Here is a 27,550-nt window from a genome sequence, read left to right on the forward strand (position 1 = left end):
CAATATGTACCATGGGATAATCCAGTAATATTGTGATATGCCTTATTGCAAATCCTTTTTCCATTTATGAGAGGTTTTACCTTTTGTCTTGAACTTAGCCTTTTATTGCCATTCTGAAGAAAGCAAGAGAGACTTGTGAGAAGGTATTCATTTCTTTCGCTTCCTCTTCTTTGCCACACGTGTCCTCTACATTCCTTAATGTCTGCAAGATCAATGAAGTGCATACATCTTCGCTTGCAACATAGATATCCTAATGCATTTAACATGTTATCCTCCTTCATTACTCTCTTCCTCTTTGGTTGCTTTTGTGGATCTGCCTGGATTTGCTTTCTCTTAATGCACATGTATGACTGTTTTCGTTCCTTGTGCACGTTGTTATCTATATTTATGCACTTCTTCTCCTCACATTTGTTTGTAACCAAGCATCCATGATTGGTCGTTGCATCCTTGGCCATGTCACAATCAAAGTTAAATATTGAATAATCCTCTGTTGATCTCATCCTCATTTTTAGCATACTCTTAGGACCATTCAATGAATTCAATATTCTATGAGAGTATTGAGAACCTTGAATCTCTTCCACTCCTGAGAGAACATCACTCATTGGGACATCTTGCATGGTTTTCACAAATCCACAAGCTTGATTGACACCAGGTTTGTTAATATGCATGAACTCATCCACACTTGACAAGACTCGAGGTTGAAACCTTTGCCCTTCTCACTGTGCAAGAATTCATCTACCCCAGATTTGGCTTCGCTTCTAAAATCATTTTGTTTCTTGGAACCAATGAACTCATCCACTCCAGATAAGATGTCACTTCTGTAATTGAGTATATTGAAATCATCCACATTTGAAGTGATAGAGCCTGGCACATGGGCATGCTTTTTAGGTCCTTTGATATTGTAATATCCCTTGTCTTTATCATTGAAAACCACGTGCCTCTTTCTCATGTTTAAAAATTGCATGCTCCATCTTATATTCTTGCCTACCTCATAGTAGGGGGATCACATAAGGATGTTATGTTATCAACCATACCATCATCAGTGACTTTTAAAATCCTCATCTATGCAAATGACCATTGCTCCACTTGTTCAAATCCCAATACTTCACCTTCTGCTACAGTCTTATTTGCAAATGATCTCATTTGTAAAATGTCCCCTATAGTAAAATCCAAGGTGGTGCACTTTGTATTCTTGATAAGGTCTGTTGCATAAGTCTCATCTTTGTCCCATGCTATAAATGATTTGTTGGATGTATTGTAGGGCATAACATCTCCAAGTGTTTCCATATCTCCACATTTATACTTTAGCTCAACATGTGTGCTAAGAATCTTTGATACAGTAACTGCCACCTTATCTTTGCCAAGTCTTCGAAAGTGGCAAACTGAATTGGAATCACTATCATGGATTGTAGCAATTGCAACTACTTCTCTTTTGCTACATAAAATCACATCCATCCCTGGAACAAAATCTATAGCCATCTCCTTTGTGAGAGTCCTTCGCAAGCAAGCTGCAGTGGCAACAATTACATAAATATTAGTCTCTTTTTAATAATCTACTCATTTAATATAATTTTTAATTAGTACTTAATTTATTAGTGGGAGAAGGTATCCAATCAAGTACTCATCATATGGACATGCCAAGTTATCCTTTGCATGGTCGATCGAGCATTAAATACTATTTTTGCTCTAGTGTCATGCACATCCGTAGAAAAACACGCTGCTAGGTATGTTATCCAATCAAGCACTTATGGGATGGGCATGCCACTTTGCATGTAAGTCAATTCCAGCTAGTTGAAGGTGTGTGCAAAGTATTGTGCCCATAGGATATGCTTTGCATTGTCGATCAAGCATAAAACACCGTTTTTGGCTTAGTGTCATGCACAACCATGAAAAAACACGGTCCTAAGTGTGTTAATCAAACAAGTACTTATTGGATGGGGGCTCCACTTTTCACGCAAGTCCGTTTAAACTAGGTTGAGATGCGTGAAAAGTATTTTCACCATTGGATATGCTCTACATGGTCGATAACGCATTATACAACGTTCTTCCCATAGTGATATGCACATCTGCAAAAAAACACACCCTTAGGTATGTTATCTGACCAAGTACTTATCGGATGGATGTGCCTCTTTGAGAAAATTTCAATACCACCTAGGTTAAGGTGTAGGAAAAGTATTGTTCCCATCGGATATGCTTGGCATGGTCTACCAAGCATTAAATACCATTTTTGCCTTAGTGTCATGCACATCTGTAAAAAAACACGCTTCTAGGTGTGTTATCCGATCAAGTACTTATGCGATGGGAATGTCACTTTGCATGTAAGTCAATTACACCTGGTTGAAGGTGTGTGCAAAGTATTTTGCCCATCGGATATGCTTTGCATTGTGGATCAAGCATAAAACACCATTTTTGCCTTAGTGTCATGCACAACCATATAAAAACACAGCCCTAGGTGTGTTATTCAAACAAGTACTTATCAGATGGGGGCTCCACTTTGCACGCAAGACCGTTTCAAATACATTGAGGTGTGTGCAAAGTATTGTCACCATCGGATATGCTTTGCATGGTCGATCACGCATTATACACCATTTTTTCCCGAGTGATATGCACATCCGCAAAAAAGCACGCCCTTAGGTGTGTTATCTGACCAAGTACTTATCAGATGGGTGTGCCTCTTTGAGAACATTCCAATAAAACCTAGGTTGAGGAATACAAAAACTGTTGTGCCCATCGGATATCCTTTGCATGATCGATCGAGCAATAAATACTACTTTTGCTCTAGTGTCATGCACATCCGTAAAAAAACATGCTGCTAGGTATGTTATCCAATCAAGCACTTATGGGATGGGAGTGCCACTTTGAATGTAAGTCAATTCCACCTACTTGAAGGTTTGTGCAAAGTATTGTGCCCATCGGATATGCTTTGCATTGTCGATCAAGCATAAAACGACGTTTTTACCTTAGTGTCATGCACAACCATGAAAAAACATGGTCCTAGGTGTGTTAATCAAATAAGTACTTATCGGATGGGGGCTCCACTTTGCACGCCAGTTTGTTTCAACTATGTTGAGGTGCGTGCAAAGTATTGTTACCATCGGATATGATTTGCATGGTCAATCATGCATTATACACTGTTTTTTCCCTAGTGATATGCACATCCGCAAAAAAGCATGCCCTTAGGTGTGTTATCTGACCAAGTACTTATCGGATGGGTGTGCCTCTTTGAGAACATTTCAATACCACCTAGATTGTGGTGTAGGAAAAGTATTGTGCCCATTGGATATCCTTTGCATGGTCGATCGAGCATTAAATACTATTTTTGCTCTAATGTCATTCACATCCATAAAAAAAACACGCTGCTAGGTATGTTATCCGATCAAGCACTTATGGGATGGGTGTGCCACTTTGCATGTAAGTCAATTCCACCTATTTGAAGGTCTGTGCAAAGTATTGTGCCCATCGGATACGCTTTGCATTGTCGATCAAGCATAAAACACCATTTTTGCCTTAGTGTCATGCACAACCATGAAAAAACACGGTGCTAAGTTTGTTAATCAAACAAGTACTTATCGGATGGGGGCTCCAGTTTGCACACAAGTCTATTTCAGCTAGGTTGATATGAGTGCAAAGTATTGTCACCATCGGATATGCTCTGCATGGTCGATTACGCATTATACAACATTTTTCCCGTAGTGATATGCACATCCGTAAAAAAACATGCCCTTAAGTATGTTATCTGACCAAGTACTTATCGGATGGGTGTGCCTCTTTGAGAACATTTCAATACCACCTAGGCTAGGGTGTAGCAAAAGTATTGTGCCCATCGGATATGCTTTGCATTGTCAATCGAGCATTAAATACCATTTTTGCCTTAGTGTCATGCACATCCGTAAAAAAACACGCTACTAGGTGTGTTATCCGATCAAGTACTTATGCGATGGCCACTTTTCATGTAAGTCAATTCCACCTAGTTGAAGGTGTGTGCAAAGTATTGTGCCCATCAGATATGCTTTGCATTGTCGATCAAGCATAAAACACCGTTTTAGCCTTAGTGTCATGCACAACCATATAAAAACATGGCCGTAGGTGTGTTATTCAAATAAGTACTTATCAGATGGGGGCTCCACTTTGCACGCAAGTCTGTTTCAACTACTTTGAGGTGTGAGAAAAGTATTGTCACCATCAGATATGCTTTGCATGGTCGATCACGCATTATACACCATTTTTTCCCTAGTGATATGCACATCCATAAAAAAACACGCCCTTAGGTGTGTTATCTGACCAAATACTTATCGGATGGGTGTGCCTCTTTGAGAACATTTCAATACCACCTAGGTTGAGGCATACGAAAGGTGCTGTGCCCATCGGATATCCTTTGCATGGTTGATCAAGCATTGAATACTATTTTTGCTCTAGTGTCATGCACATCCGTAAAAAAACACATTGCTAGGTATGTTTTCCGATCAAGCACTTATGGGATGGGCGTGCCACTTTGCATGTAAGTCAATTCCACCTAATTGAAGGTGTGTGCAAAGTATTGTGCCCATCGGATATGCTTTGCATTGTCAATGAAGCATAAAACTCTGTTTTTGCCTTACTGTCATGCACAACCATGAAAAAACACGGTCCTAGCTGTGTTATTCAAACAAGTACTTATCAGATGGGGGATCCACTTTGCACACAAGTCTGTTTCAACCACATTGAGGTGCATGCAAATTATTGTCACCATCAGATATGCTTTGCATGGTCGATCATGCATTATAGACCATTTTTTCTCTAGTGATATGCACATCCGCAAAAAAACACGCCCTTAGGTGTGTTATCTAACCAAGTATTTATATGCTGGAGGAGGTAGAGGTAGAGGTAGAGCAGGCCGATGTGAGGCCGTGGCAGAAATTAGAATATGCAACAAATTCAAGAAAACCAGTCCTATGGAGGAGGACGTGGTAACCTTAGAGGCAGGGGGAGCCAAAGAGGTCGTGGTGGATGGCAGAGAGGCCAAAATGCAAACAGGAATGTTGAATGCTACTAATGTGGTAAAATGGGTCATATGGTTAAAGACTACTATAAAAAGCAGAATGACATCATGATTGGAAAATTGTAGCAAGGCAATTATGCATCCTCTAATAGACAAGGTGATGACAGAAATGAGCATTTGTTTATGGTGCAGCACATGATCAGTTCAGTGACAAGCGCAAAAGAAAGCAATGATGTGTGGTATGTTGACTCAAGTGTGCGTCAAACCACATGACAGGTCATGCAGAATGGATGCAGGATGCAAGGAAAATGGAAAGACCAGGATTTGTGGAGACTGGTGATGATACTGTACATCCTATTGTGCAAATTGGTAAAATTCCTTTGTCTATGCAGGATGGAAAAAAGAAATACGTGTCTGATGTATTTCATGTCCCGAATATCACCAAGAACCTGGTTTCTATTGGTCAAATGGTTGAGCAGGGCTTGCACGTCAGATTAAATCCTCATGGATGCTTCATTGAGGATATGGAAAATAAAGGTCGCTTGATAGCAAAAGGGAAGAAGAAGGGCTAGATGTTTACGTTGGATGCATACATGCCTAAATTGAGTGGAGCAATGTTTGCGCATGGGACCGGTGTAGTTGCAAATATTGATATCTGGCATAAATGCATTGGTCATGTTAATGTACAACGACTTAAATTAATGGAGGCCTAAAATATTGTTGCAGGATTGCCTAAGTTCAAGGTTGCAGAAATGCATAAGGTATGTGAAGGCTGTCAATTTGGAAAATAGGCAAGGAAACCATTTTCTAGACATGCTTAAGAGAGTAAGAGGCCATTGAAATTAATCCACTGTGATGTGTGGAGTACTAAAGCTGCATCTATTGGAGGCTGTCATTATTTTGTCTCCTTTATTGATGACTATAGCAGAAAAGTTTGTGTGTATTTTATGAAAAGAAAAGTGAAGAGTTTGGGCATTTCAAAGCTTTTGAACCTATGGTTGAAAAAGAAACAGGCTTGCAAATAAAATGCCTAAGGTGAGATGAGGTTGAGAGTACCTCTCAAATGAGTTTGCAAGGTTCCTACAGGAGCATGGCATAAAGTAGCAATATTCATGCGGTCATACCCCATAGCGAAATGAACTTGTAGCAAGGAAAAACAGGCATATTGAAGAGGTATCTCGTGCCATGCTTAACGAAAAAGACCTACCAGATTATTATTGGGCTGAAGTAGTTGCTACAGCATTCTAGATAATGAAAAGGACTCCCATTGCAACAATACATGGCATGACGCCGGAGGAGAGGCATACTGGTAGGAAACTAGATATTTCTCATTTGAAAATTTTCAGTTGCATTGCCTATGTTCATGTGCCAGATGAGTTGAGGCCCAAGTTGGATCCAAAAGCTGAGAAGTGCATCTTTATTGGTTATTCTTTGTAGCAGAAAGGGTATAGATGCTATAACCCTTCTACCCGTAAGTTTACAGTGAGCAGAGATGTTGTTTTTTATGAGATGAGCAGCTGGTATAAACCAATAAATGTGATTGATGATGTAGATCTCCAAGCAATACTAGCGGTACTAGATAAGAAAGGTCATGTCATGCATCCTCTAAATTTCCATACCAAGGAAGTAATGAATCTCCCCTAGATATGTAATCTCAAACTCATCTTGAAGCATGACTTGCATATCTCTTATCACACTATGATAAGTTACCAAAGACATAAAATCATCAAGCTATGATACAATGAGCATGATAAGGCAATCTCATGCGATTTCGTAGAGGTTGGCATCTCAAGCCCTCCAAGTGAATTCAATAAAGGTGAAGAACTTATCAATTCTATGATATGAAGCTCTCAAGGCCTATTTTAGCCCGTGCAATGCTTTCTCGAATTGACACACCATCTAGAGGCTGCTTGACATATATTGACTCTTGTATCTCTCCATTATTACTTCACATCCATGTACCATAGTGGCCATCATGGGCTTCCAAAGACAACACTGTCCAAGGTTATCATGCGAGTTGTACGAGCAAAACTCTCATCATAGTCTAACTCCTCAGCATGAGCGTACTCTTTTCCACCAACTTGGCCTTGTATTAATTTATACTTATACTTGCCCTTATAGATCAACATGGCACCAAGACCTTCCTCTTCGATGGTCGTGCAACAAGGTGCAAAGTTTAATTCCTCTGATGGAATTGATTTCCACCTCCATGGCTATCATCCATTCCGGTGTTAGATTAGGGTTGGTCACCTCCCCACCAATGAGCCCCCAATTGAGGAGAGCATTGAAGCATGTACCTAGAGTTTTAGAGAATACCACTACCATGTCGGTAGCAATCAAACAAACTTGGTAGAAATAGAGGAGGTACTTGATAGTTGGAAGCCACATTGGAGGGCAAATCTTACATGGCAATGTCCAAAGGCAACCCACACACACGAAGGGCAGATTATGCAAGGTTTCCATTGAGAAATGGTTGTGATGATACAGTATGACATTATTACTTGTACGAAAAGGTACAATAGAAGATACGAGTAGATTTGAAGTACATCTGAGGCATGGAACTAGGCTGACAGATGCAGAATCACGAAGACTAAGTGGCACCTCGATTCGTGGCAGAAATGGGCAGAGTACTATGGAGGGCATATGTGTTGGAATATCAATCGTAGCCACCCTGCTTATGAGCCCCCATTGGTATGCATCGCGGGGGTGGACCAGAGAGACAAGAGAAGCATGGGCCTGCCATATGGGCGGCACATGGGCTACCATGTGGAGAGTACAAGGAAAGAGAAAGTGTTAGATACCAATGCTCCACTCTTGTGTAACTACGTGGGAACCAGCTAACTCTACTTGTAAGCCCCCCATATGAGAAGAAGGCATTTGAGTAGCTCAGTTATCCGGTAGTTGAATACCAGATGGGGGCCTTGTGTGGCCTGATGGCTGGATGGAGTTGGCACACTGCCAACTAGGCTACATGCAAGTGTGGGAAGGCATCCCATGACTGACCGCATTGAGGGTAGACCGAGCATTTCCTGGGGCAGCACACTCTCGAGTTACGGGGCCCGTTTGGAGTCCCAGATGATCCCGGATGGCTGTGGGCCGAACGGTGACGATAGGCTAGTTGCTCTATTTTGCGCACCAGTTCTATCGTGTGGTCGGTGGCCTATTTCGGGATCGACCCCTAGTCGACCGTTTTGGGCAGACTGGATCGATCACCCAATTGAGCCTAGCCGACTACGACTAGTGGCTATATAAGAGCAAGCGCGTGAAGCCCATTTCATCACTGGCTACAGCAACCCTAATTCCTTAGCATCCAGCCTCCGTCCTCTACTGTTTCTATGAGCTTTGGGATACTGCTACTGGGGTGGACGTGAGGCCCGTTGCGAGACCGGATCTAGCCAATGCAAGACAACAGATAGTACCAACTACGGATGAGATTCTCATGTGGACAATAAGAAATGTAGATGCGTTGTGTTCTATTGTCTGCAGTGTAAGTGATTCCGTCATGGCGTTAATTCAACATGTCACCACAGCGGAGGAGGCATGGACGGTCTTGAAAAATCAATACGAGACCACGAATCAGACATGGATTTAGAATCTAGAGACTCAACTCACGAATGAGAAATTGTCTGAGTTTGAAGTGGCAGAGAAGTTCATCACCAGGGTGAAGAATCTGAGCAATTAGATGACTGCGATTGGCATCACCATCACCAGTGAGAATCTAGCACAAAGGTGCATATGGATTCTCCCACCAAAGTACGACGGTCTTGTTACGGCACTGAATATGCAGAATAGAAATCCGCCCCTCAACTTTGAGGATTTCAGCGCAATGCTTCTGGAGGAGAAGATGCGTCAAAAGACTAGGACTGGAGAAGATTCGACTTTCTGGACTGGATCAAAGAAAGGTAAGGGTAAGGACTCTGGTAACCCATCTTCTTCTGATGATAAAAAGAGAAAGAAGAAGACCAAGTGCTTCTATTGCAACAAGGCAGGGCACAAGCAGAATGAGTGCCAAAAGAAGATTGCAGATGAGAACGGAGTAAAGAAAGAGTCCAGCAACAACGCACAGGCATTACCAATAGAGTTGTTCGTAGCAATTGAGGAGATTTGCATGGAGGCAGTTCATGTACCTATGGATGAACCTTGGATTATTAATAGTGGTGCATCGCGCCACATGACCAGTTGGAAGGATTGGTATACCTCTCTACAGTCGGTAGGGAATGACATCCTGGTAGCAGTCAGCAATGATGCAAAATGTCCAACAAAAGGAAAAGGTACGATTGCTCTCAAGTCAGATGGAGTTGTAAAACAGTTGTCCGATGTTCTTTATGTGCCAGATATCAAGAGGAACTTGTTGTCCATTTCTACGATCACAGATCGGGACCTCAAAGTTCAATTCAAAAAGAATGGTGCATAGATTCTGCATCTTCAAGGGAAGGTCATTGGTAAAGGTACACGGTGCAACAACATCTATGAACTCTCAGCTTTTAGTGCTCGAGTGGATGTGAAGAACACTAAGCTGTGGCATGAGAGGTTTGGTCATCTAAACCTTAGTTCTTTGAAGGAGATGCATAAAAGTGGAATGATTGCAGACCTACTAGAAATTTTAGATCTGCCCGATGTATGTGAAGCTTGCATGATGGGCAAGCAGCATCGGCAGCCCTTTCCTAAAGAGGCCAGAAGGGCAAAGGCTCCTCTAGAGTTCATTCACACGGACCTCTACGGAAAGATGGAGGCAGAAGCTTTGGGTGGTTCCTACTACTTCATGACGCTGATCGATGACTACAGTAGAAGGATATGAATATACTTCTTGAAGACTAAAGACGAGGCTTTTAGTAGGTTCAAGGAATGGTATGTAATGGTCGAGAAAGAATCGAGAAGGAAGGTGAAGCAATTGAGATCAAACAGAGGTGGAGAGTTCACATTAACTGAATTCGAAAGTTACTGCAAAAGTCACGGGATCAAGAGGCAAAAACCCCGGCCACATACATCACAGCAAAATGGAGTAGCAGAACGCAAGATGCGCGTCATCTGTGAAATGGGCAAGAGTATGATGAAAGGGAAAGATTTGCCAAAGACTTTCTAGGCTGAAGCATGTAACACGGCAGCTTACATTCTCAATCGTAGCTACACGAAGGCTGTGAATGGGATGACTCCACTGCAGGCCTTCTCTGGTAAGAAACCTTCAGCTGCACACTTCAGAGTTTTTGGATGTGACTGTTTTGTGCATGTCCCTGATGCTACTAGGACCAAATGGGAACCGAAGAGCCGGAAGTGTATTTTCTTGGGCTACAGTGAAGAGGCGAAGGGTTACTGTCTCTATAACCCTATTACTAAGAAGGTTATTGTAAGTCACGATGTGGTCTTCTCAGAACAGCCGCATCAATTGGAGGAGGATGCTTCCTTTCCAGACAACCAGGACTAGGATATCCATCCAATACCACCACCAACAACAGACTGAACTCCCCCAACGATGCTTGGGAGGATTCAAGACAAAGAAGATGAAGAAGAGCCTGTAGAACCACAATGGCAACGGCCATTCCTGAAGTGGGTAAAGGAGCTTTTGGACGACAGAGAACCTCTAGCCATTGAGGAGGAACCATCCGAACACCGCCGGTCCAAGAGATTAGAGAAGCAAAGAAGGGCGCAGGAACACTTGGTCAACTACGCTTTGATGATAGAAGTGATCCGTGCTGATGAACCCAAGTGTCTTGAAGAGGCACAGGGAGATGATAGGTGGATGGAGGCTATGCAGTCGGAGTATGGCTCCATAATGAAGAACAACACTTGGGACCTTGTGGATCAACCACCAAAATGCAAGGTCATCGGAACCAAGTGGGTGTACAAGACCAAGTACAAGTCCGACGGCACGTTGGATTAAGTACAAGGCTCATGGCAAAAGGATTTGCACAAGGACATGGTTGTGATTATCATGATACTTTTGCTCCCACAGCTCAACTAACCACAATTTGTAGTGTTTTGGCTTTAGCTGCCCAGGGAAGTTGGCCCGTGTTTCAGATGGATGTAAAATCCGCCTTTCTGAATGGAGATCTCAAGGAGGAGGTATACGTGGAACAACCACCAGGTTTTCAGATCCCCGGTTCAGAAGGTAAAGTCTGTAAACTGAAGAAGGCACTTTACGAGCTGAAACAGGCCCCACGAGTGTGGTACCAGCAGATTGATGCCTACTTTCTGCAAAACGGGTTCAGGAGGAGCCCATCTAATGCAAATTTGTATATCTTCAGAGAAGGAGGCAAGTGTATGATCGTGGTTCTTTATGTGGACGACCTTGTCATAACATGGAACCATGAAGAGAAGATCTCCAGACAAAGCATTTGCTAGGAAGAGAGTTTGAAATGAGAGACCTCAGATTGATGCATTTCTGTTTGGGGATTGAAGTTTGACAAGAGCCAAAATAGATCTTCATTTCATAGCTGAAGTATGCTGGTGAGAGATACTGAAGGCATTTGGCATGGCTGAGTGCAAGACAGTTGGTACCCCTATGGAGGTTGATGTGAAGCTCTCAAACGAGGATTCATCACCACTGGTGGATGAAGCGAAGTACAGAAGGCTTGTGGGCAGTTTGATTTACCTATGCAACACACAGCCAGACATCAGTTTTGTGACTGGTGTACTAAGCAGGTTTTCCAATAAGCCCCAGGAGAACCATTGGAGGGCAGGGATGCAGGTGCTGAAATACATCAAAGGCACACTTGATTATGGCATCACCTATACCAAGGGAAACATCTTGACCGGATTCTGTGACTTGGATTGGGTAGGAGACGTGGACAACAGGAGATCAGTGACAGGTTACTGTTTCTCACTTGGACCTGGAGCTGTGTCATGGGTCAACAAGAAGCAACCTACAGTTGCTCTTTCTTCTATCGAGGCTAAGTACAAATCTGCATGCTTTGCTTCTTGCAAGGCAGTGTGGTTGAGGAGGATTTTAGGGGGCATGGGTGCAGTGCAGAACAAGCCTACGCAGTTATCATGTGACAATCACAGTTGCATGGCGATTGCAAAGAACCCGATGTTCCACGCTCACAAAAAACACATTAAGATTCAATATCACTTTGTAGTGAGCTCATCATGGATGGAGAGGTTGACTTGGTGTACTGTCCGACTACAGAGAATGCTGCGGACATCTTCACGAAGGCTCTTGGAAGAGACTTGCTGGAGAGGCATCTTCATCGACTTGGCATTGGGCCGAAAAAGTAAGTTCACTTGTGGGTGGACATTGAGGGGGGGTGTTAGATATCAATGCTCCACTCTCGTGTAACTACGCGGGAACTAGCTAACTCTACTTGTAAGCCCCCCATATGAGGAGAAGGCATTTGAGTAGCCCGGTTATCCTGTAGGTCCTGGTTTGAACACCAGATGGGGGCCATGTGTGGCCTGATGGCTGGACGGAGTTGGCACACTGCCAACTAGGCTACATGCAAGTGCGGGAAGGCATCCCATGACTGACTGCATTGAGGGTAGATGGAGCATTTCTCGGGGCAGCCCCACTCTCGAGTTGCAGGGCCCGTTTGGAGTCCCAGATGATCCCGAATGGCTGTGGGCCGAACGGTGACCATAGGTCGGTTGCTCTATTTTGCGCATCGGTTCTGTCATGTGGTCGGTGGCCTATTTCGGGACCGACCCCCAGTCGACTGTTTTGGGCGGACTGGGTCGGTCACCCAATTGAGCCTAGCTGACTACGACTAGTGGCTATATAAGAGCGAGCCCGTGAAGCCCATTTCATCAATGGCTACAGCAACCCTGATTCCTTAGCATCCAGCCTCCGTCCTCTACTATTTCCAGCTCGCCATCGAAGCTTCTTTCACAGGAGCGCACGGCTAGGAGGCAGCGCCATCTATTGTATCAGATCTACAATAATCAAAATTTTGATTCTCCATACTATCTGGTTTTCTCTCTTGCATACAAGATCCTGTTATCTGTTGAGCACAAACGTTGTATTGTTTTCTTACAGGAAGTACCTGGCCATCAAGGACTAGATGGACCCAAGATTGCGTAGAGAAATAGGACTAGAGCAAGAGGCACTGATGTCAGCCATGTTATGGACAAAATGGAGGCATGCCATTGGCAGTACGGAGCTAAGGCGCAGGTATAACAGTAGTTCATGGTGCTAGCAAGGGGTTGCAAGATGTGTAAACATCGTGGGGGGAGTAGGAGCTAGGCTAGCCACCACCACTAGTGGTGGAGCAGCCAACCAGGCCAGGACATGGGTTGACTAAGGGGTTGGGCCCCTTCATGGAATGGAGAGCTAAAAGCCTAGTTTTGAGAGTGCCACATAGTCAGTGGAAGGAAAACAAGTTAGCCAGAGATGTCAACCAATCCAAGTCCATCATTTTGAGGGGCATCCTTGCCATATAAAAGGGAGGCTCTGAGGCCTCATTATGCATTATCTACAGCAGCCCTCAAACAAGAGTAGCACAAAGGTGACCCTTGGGCCTCTCCATAGGAGGCGAATGTGAACCTGAAGGAGATGCGAACTAAGCTTGAGTGGCAACCCACCTAGGCTGAAGTTTTGGACAGCAAGGTGCAAAGATCTGTTAAATTACACGTTAAATTACATGACGTAGGGTCCTCCCACACAATCATTTTTCTACCATCAACGGTCTCATTGATAGACCTCATCTGACATGCAAGCCAGGATCCATACAGTGTCCCGGGCTCACACATGGCTTCTCCTCATATGGGGGCCTTACAACTTGAGCACCTTGGACCACTATTGGTTACCAGGAGGGTGGGGCATTGAGAATATCTAACAAGATCCTTTGGACAAAGAGTCTGCATAAGCTCAATGGAGCATCTGGGCTCAAAGATCTAGAGCTGCTAGGCATTTAGTAGGAGAACCTTTTGGTATTTTATCTTGTCCGATTTGTGGACGATTGGGAAATATAAAGTGTTGATTTTTTATTTTTCTTTGAGCACAGTCTATTTGCTAGTTTGCACATACACATGAATGTTGTGGACTCCACATTCTTGATGAAGCATTGATTCCGTAGCAAATCACTTCCACGTGTAATTCATGGGCTAAACTATCAGTCTTCCGCTAGCGAGATGCCCTCTGGTGGGATTTTAGTTTTCTTACATGGTATCAGAGCCCTAAGGAAAGTTCTTGGGAAGTGGAGCTTGAAGGCAAGGACCCTGCTGAAGGTTGACCTTGATTCATTGCTTAGAGGAATTAGCTTTGGCTTCTAAAAGATTGTACCCAAACGGGAGGCTCAAGTTCAAGTTGACGCCTAAAGTATTCTACCGAGGAAATCTAAACTCTTTCCCTATTTCAGTTCATTATCATGGCCAATAGATACCAGATCCTAAACTTTGGTGAGAAAGGCAAGCTCAACAAGACCAACTACCCATTGTGGAAAACTAAGGTTCGGAGCCACTTGGTGTTGAGGGGGTCGTGAGGGATTATGACAGGGATGGAGGTGATACCTTAGGCCACCATCATTACTCTAGCCAGAGCAAACTCGCTAGTGGTGAGAACGCCAACACACCCTATCTTACATGGCATATATGGGATGTGAAAGCCTTGGCTATCATTGTGGGTACGGTGGCGGATATGGTGCTACTACATATTCAGATGGCGACACTTCTTTCGAGGCCTGGATGACATTGAGGGATATGTCCGAGCTCGACAATGAGACGAGAATCCTAGACCTTGAGACAAAGCTGTACTGAATGAGTATGGATGAAGGGGAATTGGTATAGGAACACATAACAAGATGAAGGTAGTGTGGGATCAAGTGGCGATAGTTGGAGCTTGACAAGGATGGCAAGGCTGTTGCTGGGAATGCTCCCCCAAAGCTATAGTAGTTTTGTGACTACGATGACTGCAAGGCATAGGGCGACACTAGTGACTTTTGAGGAGCTGGTCCCATCACTACTACAATAAGAAGCTCAAGAAAAGAAGTGCAATGGTATGAACAAGAGGATGACAAGGCCCTGATATATTAGGACAAGAGCAAAGCCAAGGGCAAGAGTATAAGCCTATCAAAGGCAAGCCCAAAACGGACAACGGAGAGGACTCTTCAAAAGAAGACAACAAGAAGAGAAAGAAAGAAGAAGTGCTTCTACTACGATGAGCTAGGACATTTTGTGAAAGATTGCAAAAAGAAGAAGGCTGATCAGAAGAAGGGTGCCAGCTCAGAGTTAAGGGTGGTAGGGGAACTTTTCTTGACGGACACTCCGTGTGATGTTGAGATTATGTACATGGACCCCAGTGTTACGTCAATATGTGAGACATTGAGGAATGGTCAGAAGAGGAGTCAAGATCCTTTGTGAAGGTGATCGATAGCGACGCGTGCCTGGAATCATTTGGATGCTTGGCTGGTGTCAGTGAAGCATAGAGGGTATCTTCGACAAGATTTGAAGACTCAGGGTCAAATGATGGTTGTAACTTAGAGGGGAACAACATTATAGAACCACAGTTAGAGCTTGACAGTCTAGGTAAAGTGCATTTTAGCCTGAAATATCATATCTCGGATATGGTCTTTGGTTGCAAACCTAGCCAAATGGAGGACAGTTGAAACAGACCCCGAGAGCTTAGTCCTTGGAGGACTTCAAGTTGTTCACCTATCATGAGGAGGATAGTTGGAGGATGTTCGTACCTACATTCAAATGCAGGTTCGTGACTTAAGGTGGTGGTGCCATTAGGCACTACCATGTGTACCAAACCTGGCAGAGAAGGATCCACTAGTTGAAAAGCTAGAGAAAGACTATGAAGACACTGAATTGTTCCAGAGGGCTATGACTAGGGAGCCGGCAAGGGGCTACAACATGGCACAAAAATTATGGGGGGACCAGGACTTGGGTCGATTACTGCACAGGGCTAGTGGGGCTGGTTTGAGTTGTTGGAGCATGATGGAGACACAAGATGATGGAAAAGAGAGTTGTTTATCCAAGAGCAGAAGACCCAATATATAGGCATCAAGATACATCCAAGTGATCTCATAGATGATTTCAATATGAAGCCACCTAGCTCCTTGATTCTCTCAATCACACCTACTAGAACCTTCTACCAAATAATCTAGTCACACCAACCACACACACACACAATGTGGTCACACACTAACTCACATGATCACACTTTACAATAGCTATCCTTGACTTTGTCTCCCATACAATGATAAATGGCATAAAACATATGTTGTCCCAACAGTCCCCCCTACAAGCAGATGTTCTAATGCCTAGAGAATGATACACCCTAACCTCTCAAAGGCTCACACTATGGATACATTTCTAGATACAATAGGGATTCAAATCTCCTTCCATCTGATACAAATCTGGTTGGAAGATGCCTTTCAAATGTTCAGCCAAGAGGTCCTAGATGCAATAGTAGCCTAGGCACCAAAGTCTGAAAACAAAGTTAGCCTCAAGTGAGTCATCTGCTTCTTCTTCAACTTCTTCAAAATTGTAACAATCGTCTTCCTTATGATTCTTCTTGCCACAAAATCCGCATCCAATAGGGCTTTTGAATTTCTTGTTGGTGAGGTCCTTCTTCTTGTTCTTCATGAAATATGGTTCCTCTTCTTTGTAAATGGTGTCAGTGCTCCTTTGCTTGATCTTCCTCTTCGCTTCCAAAAGAGAAGCTTGAGTATCCACCAATTTGAATATTGGTAGATTGATAAGAGTGGTAACAATGTTGCCATACTCTTCATCTAAAAGACTTGAGTAAGACTACAATAGTAATGTCTTCATCCATATTAAATTTGATACTTGCTAATCGTGTTAGCATGCTTTTCATGGTATTCAAATGTAACAAAAGTGATTCTCCCTTTTTTTATTTTAGCCCAAAAAACTCAATCAACAAGCTATACTTAGGACACTTCCCTTGTGCACCAAACATGGTGTCAAGGTGTACCCAAGCTTCATGTTAGGTCTCAAATCCATCAATGTGATGAATATAGGAGTCACTCAATCCCAGAGCAATGATAGCAAAGGCCCTCTCATCATTGACCAACCAAGCAGCTTCTCCTTCTTGAGTTGTCGGCTTCTCTTTATTACCAGTAGCAATATTCCATATGCCCTTCTTCACGAGAATGAATTTCACCTTGGATTGCCAATTGTGAAAGCCTTCTCCTTCAAACTAATCATTCTTTTGAGTTGCATGAGAGGGTCTTACCCACAAGTAGGGCAGTGTCTGCTCTCTTACAAGGGCTAGATCAGATCGAAAACTACGCAAAGAAACTGAAGAGGTGAAAAACCCCATATGTCGATTTGACTATTCAAGCATGAAGAAGATTAGGAAGTTTTGTCATCGGTTCTTGCTCATCAAAGATAACATCTCTATTTAGACTGACTTTCTTCACAAGTGAATCATACAACTTGTATCCCTGGTCTCCATAATATACTGCGATGCAGATACATTTTCTTTACTTTTAAGTCCAACTTCTCCCTCTTCTAATCTAAGTTGTGAACCGGGGCTATGCACTACACACATTCAACATCAGAGAACACACAGTAAACTGAACTGTGAGTATATTGTAACGTTCAACATAGTGAACCTTGAACACACAGTCACTGTAGGGTTCCAACAAGGTAAAGGAACCTTTGCTTCACCAGAACTGCTCCACGTGTCTCAATGAAGGCTTAGGTAGGCAAGGGTAGGCAAGAGCAATGTGGGGAGGCACAAGAAATGAGGGGGAACTGCACTCAAAAGGCTGGGGAGGAATACGTATATTTAGGGGCTAGAACAACCCCGGACTGGCTGACTGCTAGTCAACAGGTAGATCTGTCAGCCGACTAGCCTGGTTGGTTGGCCAAATGTCTGTTGGTTGACTGCGGGTCTTTTCACTGCCAGAAGGAGCTGTTGTACTGTAGCCTCCTGCAGGTCATGCACCAATGCAGGGCCTAACAGCCCTCATAAAGTTAAAGAAAATAAAGATCCCTCCCCACATGCTTGCCCCCAAAACAGGGCATAATAGCACCTGAACAAGAGGCACAGGGTGCCGGAGCTAGCACTGCCCCGTTTTTTTGGAAAGTCTCCTTCCCCTTGGCCACATTTTTTGTTAAGTAAACTCATAAAGACACCAGCTGGAAGGAGTGTTGTTTCTTTGTCCTCGCATTCCGATCTCCTGCCAAAGAACAGAAAGTTGGTGGTGGTGCTGGTGGAGTCATCAGCAGGCCAATGGGCTTCCCGCACATGTCAAAGAAGAGCTGGGTAGAGCAGTTTGTCCTCGGGGGTAAAACAGTTGAAGCCTGTGCAAATACCTCATGACTTTTTCTCATTTTGCAAGATCGCATCCTTGATTGATGAGAATCATCTTCATGTCAGCTACATACCTTACACCTGGTTCACGGTGTTCATGGGAAAATGGTCTCCCTGGACTTCTAATAAGGAACCCACAGCTACGTGCAGAATCTTCAACCATCAGCTCCTGGGGTTCAAGAAGGGCTCCAACAAGATTTTGGCAGAACCACCCAGCATCAGAAATGACAATCTGTTCCTCCCAATCTTCCCCCTCCTCTGTCTGGAAATATACAATCTCCCCTGCTTTGATGGTTTCTCCTGAGGCCGGCTTAGACATGCAAAAGGTGAAGAGGCGAACTGTGTCATCAAAGCTTCAATGAATAGTGGCACTCTTTTGCGAGATCTGATCAACCTGATATTTCTTTCACCAGAAAACTAGAAAGCTCCTGACAGACTTTTGGAACGAGAGGCCTGCCATCCGGCAATTGCTCCAGTAGCTCCTCTCGGTGGTCCTTGATTGCAGCCACATGGGAGGCCTTTTTCACGTTGATGGCAAATACCCTCTTTGCGCCAAAATCAAGCACATTCTCGTTCTTCCTCAGGAGAGCTTCCGTGATAATCACAGATTTCTGAGTCAGTATTTCTGTCTTGCTTGCAGAATTGAAATGATCTTGGGCCGAGGTCGAGTGGGAGTTCGATGAGACGCGATGAAACGGAGCCAGTATTTCAGCTGTCTTTGGAATCTGCTCGGTGCGTTTCACCAGCAACATATTTGCACACCACAAGGATCTTGCTACCTGGTATTCCTGTTGTCCTGCTAGATTGCAAACAACAAGTCGTCCTGCTTTGAACGCAAAGCTTTCCAACAAGAAGGAAGAGACAAGGTGCATGGTTACCCAAAAACTTGAGTGGCACCAGTTCTGCGACTGCCAAGCGTCCACCAAACTCGAGCCCTAACAAGTCACATGTCTACCAAATGTCCAAGAACCCGTTTTCAAAGGGCTACTAAAACGTTGCTATAGCCTGCCCCTTTCAGGGGCATGCTAACAAAATACCGCCGCGCAGGCCTTATATTCCCTGATGGGGCTCACAGGCAAGAGCGCTGCTCTTTTTCAACACTATGTTAACACAAGCTTGCAAGCTGCAAACAAATGTGACAGCAGTTGGAGAAAGACCCTCCAGTCTCGTCTGTTTGAGACAGTTCAGTGCATCCTCACCAAGCCCATGCTTGACATGTCCTGACATTCGTGCATTCCATAAGACCTTGTTTCCAACTGGCAGCTTGTCAAGCAGCCCACATTTGCCATACATATCCACCGCAAGCAACAAGAGCATTTCTGGCCTTCAGCATGCGTTTCTCGGCCCTTCTCCATGGCTCCTATATGGCCAAAGGCTTTTGAGCTACAAACGGACGTGAGCATTTGGACAGGGGCACTCCAGCTGCATCTGTTCCAAACAGTCCAGTGCTTTCTCATCAAGCCTATGCTTGGCATATCCTGCCATTAATGCAATCCACGGGACCTCGCTTCAAACCGGCAGCTTGTGAAATGATCTCTGTGCTTTTACAATCAAACCAGATGTGCTACAACAAACCTGATGCAAATATTGAAACTCTAGCTTTAAAAGGACCACATCCCATAAGCACCTGGTGAAAGCTCAGCTCAAATGGTGACCAGGCTGGGCTTGCTGAGAAGTGATCCTGAAGCAAGAATGACAAATTCGATCTTGCATGTCGAAACCTAAATGCTGAAACTTTAGTTTTAAAAGGACCATATTCCTTAGCACCAGTGAAAGCTCAGCTCAAATGGTGACCAGGCGCGCTGGCATGAGACGTGATCCTGAAAGCAAGCTCGAAGTCTTGTACACACAGACAAGTTCAACTCCTCTCCCGAAAGAATGAAAAGTTCATGCCCTCACCATCCAACGCAGAAACATGCCAACCTTATCATCTTCCTTTTTTATTAGCCCAGTAGCTTGCTTGATCCGAGATGCAACAGGCTGAATGCTCGAGTCACGCACCAGCATCTCACGAATTTCCAGAGTGTCTGGCCCAAAATTAGTCTCTCTCGCACCCCAATAATGGTTCATACGGATCTTTTCCTCTTTTGCAACCGTAGTCATCCCATCTTCCATCCATACCACATGGGGATTGTTCGCAATGACTCCCTTGCAAAGATCAGACCGAAATATGGGCTTCTGTCTGCTGAGGTATCCCGTTTCAACACCCTCTGTCTCGTACTTTCTTCGTTGGTACTTTTCAATCAACCACCCATTCTCCAGATCACCTTCAGGGTTGCCTGCGAAGGTCATACATTGTAGAAGAATTTGAGTCACATTCGGCATTCTTTCCTCAAACTCCCTGACTGCTCGTTGAAGGAAGCAGCTCTCCGAATCTGAAGGACTAAACGGATACTCGTCGACATCCATCTGAACAACCCATTTTGCTTTGCCCTTGAAATTGGACAAAAAATGGCGATACGAAGTGTCTTGTTCAAAATGAAATCCGTCTCTGATCTTTCCAGGGAAGAGTCGATGAAAGCGGTGGTAAGTGAGAAGCCCTCCGTCGATGTAACCTTCTAAGTACGGCCTTTGAGACTCAGCATTGCTGTGTGCTGAGTCATACCAGAAAATGTGCTCTACACCTGCATAGAACATGTACTCGATCCATTGCTTGCATTCATAAGGAGTGACCCCAAAACGGTCATGTCCAAACACCCGATTGAAAATCACAGCTGCCAAGAAGATCTGAGGAGCACGAGGGTGGGCGGATGGTGGATGGATTCCCGCAAACTCAACACAGCGGCTTCTGAAGCTGCCGGTAGCTTCTAAGAAGCGCCAGGGAAGCGGCTTCAAGCCGTTAGGTGAGGTGGGCAAGGGGGGGGGAGAAAGAAGACCAAGTAAGGCAACAGCCACTAAAGATATGGAGGTCAAGACAATGAAGCAGAGAGGCACAACAAGCAAAATGCAGCAGGCTTGGGGATTACAAGATGGGAGAGAAGCAGCTCGGCGGGGCAAACGCGGCATGCCACTCTTAGTATTACACATTCTGCTAGGTTCACAGTGTGTTAACCTTAGCGCAGCAGGAAATTTTGAGGTGCACGGCGCATAGATTAAGGTGCAGGGTGCAGAAATTAAGGTGAGAATTTGCAATTCTAGGAGCTTCTCACAGGGGAGAGATGGCAGCACAGAATTGCTCCATTTCGAGCTTGGCTTGATCAGCAGCCTGCAATTCCCTCCAATTAATTGTGACTAAACCTTATGTTAACTGCGAAGAGGGGGCCCTACTAGGGCGCAATTCAGTAATTGAAGAATCAGAGTGATTCGATGCCCCCGAATCTCGCCGGGTGCACTACTAAGAAACCCTAGGTATCACTTGTTGAAAAATCCCTCAACTAAAATTTCCCCCCCCATTAAATTACCCCTCTTTACTTTATGAACTAACAAATTTTTTTTTTACGTTGAATTTAAAAACCCCTCTTGTTATTGTATCATGTTAAATTTTTTCCAAAAGTGGGATTAAAACACCCCTCCTTTTGAATGCACATGGTACACTCAATTTTTTGGAGGTGAACCCCCTGAGCCACAAATAGAAGCACATGTGGCAATAAAGGTCTCAGGCTTTAAATCAATATGAATTTCATTCATGGAGATGATGTGTGAAAAAGGGGCGAATTAGAGAGAGAGAGAAGGGGAGGGGGAGGGGAAGAAAAAGATGGAGTATTGCAAGGGATACAAAGAGCAAGCCCAATTACTTCTCAAAGTCGAACCTTCAATTAGATCTTCCTGTGGGCAAGCCAATAACAGGACATTCTCACATATCTTTGATTCTTTCCATTGTTTTCTCCTTGAAGAAAGGGGGTTGCACTAAACATAAGGAATATGAGAGGAAATAAGCGTGAACAAATCAATATGAGATTTCAGACGTATCACAACTAAGAAAAATTAGAAATTCAGGCTTGAAGATAGGTGGAGTTGTTAGCTTTTCTGCAATGGTTTTCATCTGCCTTGTTCCCACGTCGATGCCGAATATGAAGGCTAGAAAATCTCCAACGTAGGTTGAACCATCACGGGAATGTACTGGCAGCTTCAGACCACCACAAGATGTCTGGTGGGTGCTCCATGAGATGTCTAGTGGGTGTTCCATGAGATGTGTGGTGGGTGTAAGTGCCTCACATAGCAGAGCCGTCTCTCAAAACAACAAAACCAACAGCCCATCGTGGTGGAAAAGAAAATGGAAGAGGAGGATGGTCGGGCGAGTGATATGATTTACACCACCCAACATACATGTTTTAATTCATGTCACGAATGAGTCACGAATTTGCATTGGAGTGATGGTTGAGCCAGATCTGTCAGGGCTGAGGTGATAAGGGTTCGATACCAAATCGGCACGGCCACCCACGGCATTTTGTTAGTTCATGATATTCTTGAAGGGATTCTAAGTGTCGAATGGGTTATTTTTGTCAAAGCGTCCAGGCCCTTTTCTATGATCGGGCCATGTAGGACGACAAATGTCTTTCCCACTTTCAGCCAAGCGGGTGGTGTAAAACCCCCCAAAGAGCACATTTGGGAAAAAGGTATGCCCACATCCTCTCAAGGTTCTCGCCATCTTTTATGGGAGATGCAAGAGAATACTGAGGCATCGAATAAGGAAGAGAGCAAGGAAAGAGTTGATACCTTCTCCTTCTATGGTTAAAACGTTGCTGTCAAGCAATTGTTTAGCACAAACAACCTTCAGCATTCGCTAAATGAGGACGCAAAAGCTTGGAATCCTACAATCGCAACTAACTTCGATGAAATTGGCAATAATACCGGTGACTTTCTCCAACTTGGTAGAGGAAGGCAACTCTTCCACCAGATGCATGTTTTTTGGTCATCCAAGGTTATCAATTGTCAAGACCTCCAACGTGGGAATGTGCTCTAAGAGGGCATTCGGATTCCTGCAATGCCTAGCTCAACGTCCCAGAATTTTCAGCCTACATAATCGGAAGGTGCGTAAGAACACATCAAATTTCATGCAATTAAAAAAATCGTGACATTGGCGACTACGTTTGAGGTGAAACGGGGTGATTTGATTTGTTGAAATGTCTCAATAGTTGAAGAGAAGCAATTTCTATGCTTATCTCTCCCATATTTCTGAGGTAGTGGGAGTGAGTCCATAAAGTATGTTGTAGAGGTTAGAAAATTTAGCTTATAGAAAATCGAAATGCTCTCTAATATCTATTAGTGCTTGGTTCCACTCACCCCCCAAGGTACCCAGTTTCCAATGTTTGGTGATCAGTGTGTGCAATGTAGTGCTTGGTCAGAAGATGTCCTCTCTTGCACTACTCAATGAAACGGTGCTTGGTCCCAGAACAAGCATCGTTATTACTAACATAGTTTCTATGTTGCATGGGTGAAAACCATATGGAGATAGGTGAAATTGGGGCTTGGGGGGGAAGGTCAGTAGCCACCTCTAGGGTTCAATGGGTGACCTGAAAGTCTTCCCTGCCAAGGATAGCCCACAAAATATCTGATGGCATATACAAGGCCATGGACAAAACTTCTACGAGGTGCTAGGGGCTTTGCAAGAGGAAGAGGAAGCTCTCGAGGAGTACCTATTGATGAAACATTGATTAGAAATTGAGTTCCCTCTTTGTCAGGTATCTGCTCAGCTGCACTCGGCTCATCTAGCATCAAAAGGACATGGGTATTCAAAGCTTTGGAAGTGTGCGAGAAGTCCTCCCTGAGGTTGGAGCTGCGGATGGAGTACCTAAAGCCGATCCACCTTAGCCCCTCTGGTCCTCCTCACCATCGAGGTCCCTCTGTCGCTGAGCAGCCTTTCAATTCTTTTGAGTGTGCAAAGGCAGTTTTTATACTCTTGATTTTGATGTCGCAACTTCGCGACTTCAGCTTGGATTCTTGCGATTTTGGCGATTGTGTCAACCGATGCTTCTTTTGTGGCTTCCAACTCTGCAACCCTTTGCTGGTGGGCGTTGTTTCTTTTCCTGATGGTGTTCACTTTTTGCTTAGCCTCAATGAGCTATTTCTTATCTTCCTCTTGCTGCAAGTGCAACTGCAATGCATCGTAGCCTTTAGCTTCTCATTGCTCTCTGTGATGAGCTTGGAATGTCACCATAGCTTGTCATGTCCATCTGTAGATGCATTTGAACTACTTGGCAGTTTTGGACTCTGTGAACCCTACGTTGATCCCATAATTTGGAAGAATAAATGTCATTAATAACCCCACTACATTGAAGTGTCCCTAAAACGACCTATATGTCTTTGCCTGGTAAGGCTTTTGACTCAGCTCCCATTGATCGGTGTGGGAATCACTTGTCCCTAGAGTCATAATGCATTTAGCTCAACTAGTTGATGCAACCGTTTTGGATGACCTCGGGTTATCCAAGATGGTGCTCTACTGCAACCCGTAGACTGGGTAACAAGAATTCTAGAGGAGCTATTGCTTCCAATTCAAAAGCTATTCAGAATGGGGTAAGGTTTTTTGTTACCTTGTATGCATTCCGGTAAGCCCATAAGGCTACATGTATCTTGGTGTCCCAATCCCACCGATCCATGCTTCAAGTCTTGGTGATAATGAGCTTAATAAGTTTGTTGGAAGACTTCTCTGAATATTCTTCTTCAGAGCCCGGGCCACCTACAAAAGCACCGACATATAGCACAAGACAATAAATATTATGCTAACTCTTCAAAGATGTAAGGGGGAAGGGCATTAAGCATGTGCTTAACAGTCTAACTCAAGTCTTACAAGACCCAGTGCCCTGAGCTCACTTTATATTAAAGAGATTTTGCATGACGATTGCATGATATATCATAAAAGATGATCATCTATGCCATCCTTTATGATATTTGGTAGCAAGACACAACCAATATTCAAACAAAAATGATTGATTTATGTGGATTAGATATCTATAAAAGGGAATCCATAATTGTGTATCAATGTGAGAACTTGAAACAGTCATTGCCAGACTTGTTTTGTGAGGGCCAGGAGGAAGACATGCTGAGGATGTCAATGTCTAACATTTATGCATAGTATTCTCTCATGGATAGCAACACAAATATGTAAACCACCAAAGGCTTTCTTTCTTAAAGTTAAAAGCACATGAGTAGAATTTGCAGTGGCTCTTTTGCCATGGATTTTACAATTTTGACCATTTACTTGGACTCAAATAAGCGTTTATAAAGGACTACAAATTTAAGATTAAAGGCTAGCAGGCTTTGGATAGCCACTCAGGAAAGCATCCTTATTTGGAAATATTGATCTAATCAAGAGCAAATTTTTTTGGAGAAAAGCAAGAAGCTTCTCCATGATAAAAATTATAAAGAATGACATGGAAAACTCCCAAAAGAACAATCAAAAGAGAGAGGAAAAGAGGGGAAAAGAGAGGGTAAAAGCATATGAGCATAAGCATTTGCAAATGCATAAGCTTATGGAAAGAGAAAAAAGTGGATGAAAGAGAGGGGAAAAGAGAGGGGAAAAGAAGTGGAAGGAAGAGGGGAAAAGAGAAGGAAAAAAGAGAGGGGAAAAGAAAAAAAGAGAGGAAAAAAGAGAGGGGAAAAAGAGAAAAAGAGAGAAATCGTATGCTTATGCTTATGCATGAGCATTTGAGGATATGCATATGAGCATATGCTAAGCATATGAGCATAAGCATACACAAATGCATATGCTTATGAAAAGAGAGAAAAGAGGATGAAAGAGAGGGGAAAAGAGAGGGAAAAAGAAGAGAAGGAAGCGATTGAAAGAGAGGAAGAGAGAATAAAAAGAGTGGGGAAGAGAAGAAAAGAAAGGAAAAAGAGAGAAAGCATATGAGCATAAGCATACACAAATGCAAATGCATATGCTTATGAAAAGAGAGAAAAGAGGATGACAGAGAGGGGAAAAGAGAGGGAAAACGAAGAGGAAGGAAGAGGGGAAAAGAGAAGGAAAAAAGAGAGGGGAAAAGAAGAAAAGAGAGGAAAAAAGAGGGGAAAAAGAGAAAAAGAGAGAAAGCATATGTTTATGCTTATGCATGAGCATATGAGCATATACTCATGCATAAGCATAAGCATATGCAAATGCATATGCTTATGAAAAGAGAGAAAGCATATGCTTATTTAAGTTCGGTACGTCAATGCTATTTGAGTTCCTGATTAATATTTCATGCATACACAACACGAAACCTTGAGACAAGATCTTATATTTACACGAAACCTTGAGACAGGATGAGGAGGGTGGCGAGGGTGTGCATATACCTTCACACTTTGAGCAAAAGGATAGTCTCCCGGATGTGCCAGACGATGATGAGGGTATGATGGACATGATGGATTCTATTTTTAGGGGCACTACATCACATGTACACGTGATGTCCAAGTCTGAGGCCAATATGCAAGAGTTGCAATCAACATAGTTGTACGAGGGTGCTGGGATGTCAAACCTACGGGATTGTCTCTCAATCTTGAATCTACAAGCAAAGTATGGGTGGTCGGATACAAGTGTCTCGACCTTAATGGGGTTAGCTCCTGCATTAATTTATCTCATTATTTGGATATTATTTGTTTTGAGAATCCTCATAGTTTCTCATTATTCGAAGTCTATGTATGTTTGAATTGTGATAGGTTGCTCCAGAAGATGTTGCCTGTATCAAATACCATGCTTACATCAAGAGATGAAGTGAAGAAGATGCTCATAATAGTGGGTATGGATTATGATGACTTGCACGGTGAGCAAATCCCGGTAAAGGTCTTGAGACACTTTCCCATCATCGCTACAATATATCACATGTTCTGATGCAAATCGATAGTGGATTTGATGACTTGGCATGCTGCACATCGGTCCACTGATGACACATTGAGGATTCTTGCAGATTGTGCATCTTGGAAGCACATAGACAATCAATGGTCGGACTTTGCGAGGGAGCCACACAACTTACATCTTGGCTTCGCCATGGACGGCTTGAACCCTCTTGAGTTATGCTCGACATCATCTTAGTCGACATGGTCCATAGTCTTGGTGAATTACAATATCCCACCATGGCTAACAATAAAGAAGGGACACCTCATGCTTGTACTGCTTGTGCTAGGGAAGTACAAGGCCAAAAATATGGATGTATACATGGCACCTTTGATAGGGGAGTTACAGATCTTATGGAGAGGAGTGCGGGTCTTTGATATTTCCATAGCTCCTAGACATACCAATGACATTTTGGTCTGGGGAATATTGATGTGGACCATGCATGACTACCCAGGATATGGAGAGTGCATAGGTACGTGGTTGTGTCTTTACAGGTATAATATATGATACTTTTATGACTCTCTTTCTAGCACATGTCTTATACTAATACATTCAAGGATTCCTATAGGACTTGCAATAAGTGGGCTTGTTCCGTTTGTGGGAAGGG

General features: G+C 43.6%; 1 protein-coding gene across 1 annotated transcript; it reads right to left on the reverse strand.

The window, feature by feature from the left end:
* Window positions 1-19,854: 19,854 nt before the first annotated feature.
* LOC147886573 (galactan beta-1,4-galactosyltransferase GALS2-like) lies at window positions 19,855-21,235 on the reverse strand. The gene has a single exon (XM_087395970.1). It carries the CDS (start codon window positions 21,219-21,221, stop codon window positions 20,082-20,084), a length of 1,140 nt encoding a protein of 379 aa, XP_087252096.1. The 5' UTR covers window positions 21,222-21,235; the 3' UTR covers window positions 19,855-20,081.
* Between the last annotated feature and the right edge of the window lie 6,315 nt (window positions 21,236-27,550).

This window comes from Dipteris shenzhenensis, chromosome 24 (genome assembly GCF_047967505.1).
Source record: "Dipteris shenzhenensis isolate YYH24624 ecotype China chromosome 24, Dip_SZ_1.0, whole genome shotgun sequence".
NCBI classification, from domain to species: domain Eukaryota; kingdom Viridiplantae; phylum Streptophyta; class Polypodiopsida; order Gleicheniales; family Dipteridaceae; genus Dipteris; species Dipteris shenzhenensis.

Bases quoted from the DNA above. Each gene is read 5' to 3' on its own strand.
- LOC147886573 (XM_087395970.1), bottom strand. From the start codon at position 21,221: ATGTGTAATACTAAGAGTGGCATGCCGCGTTTGCCCCGCCGAGCTGCT.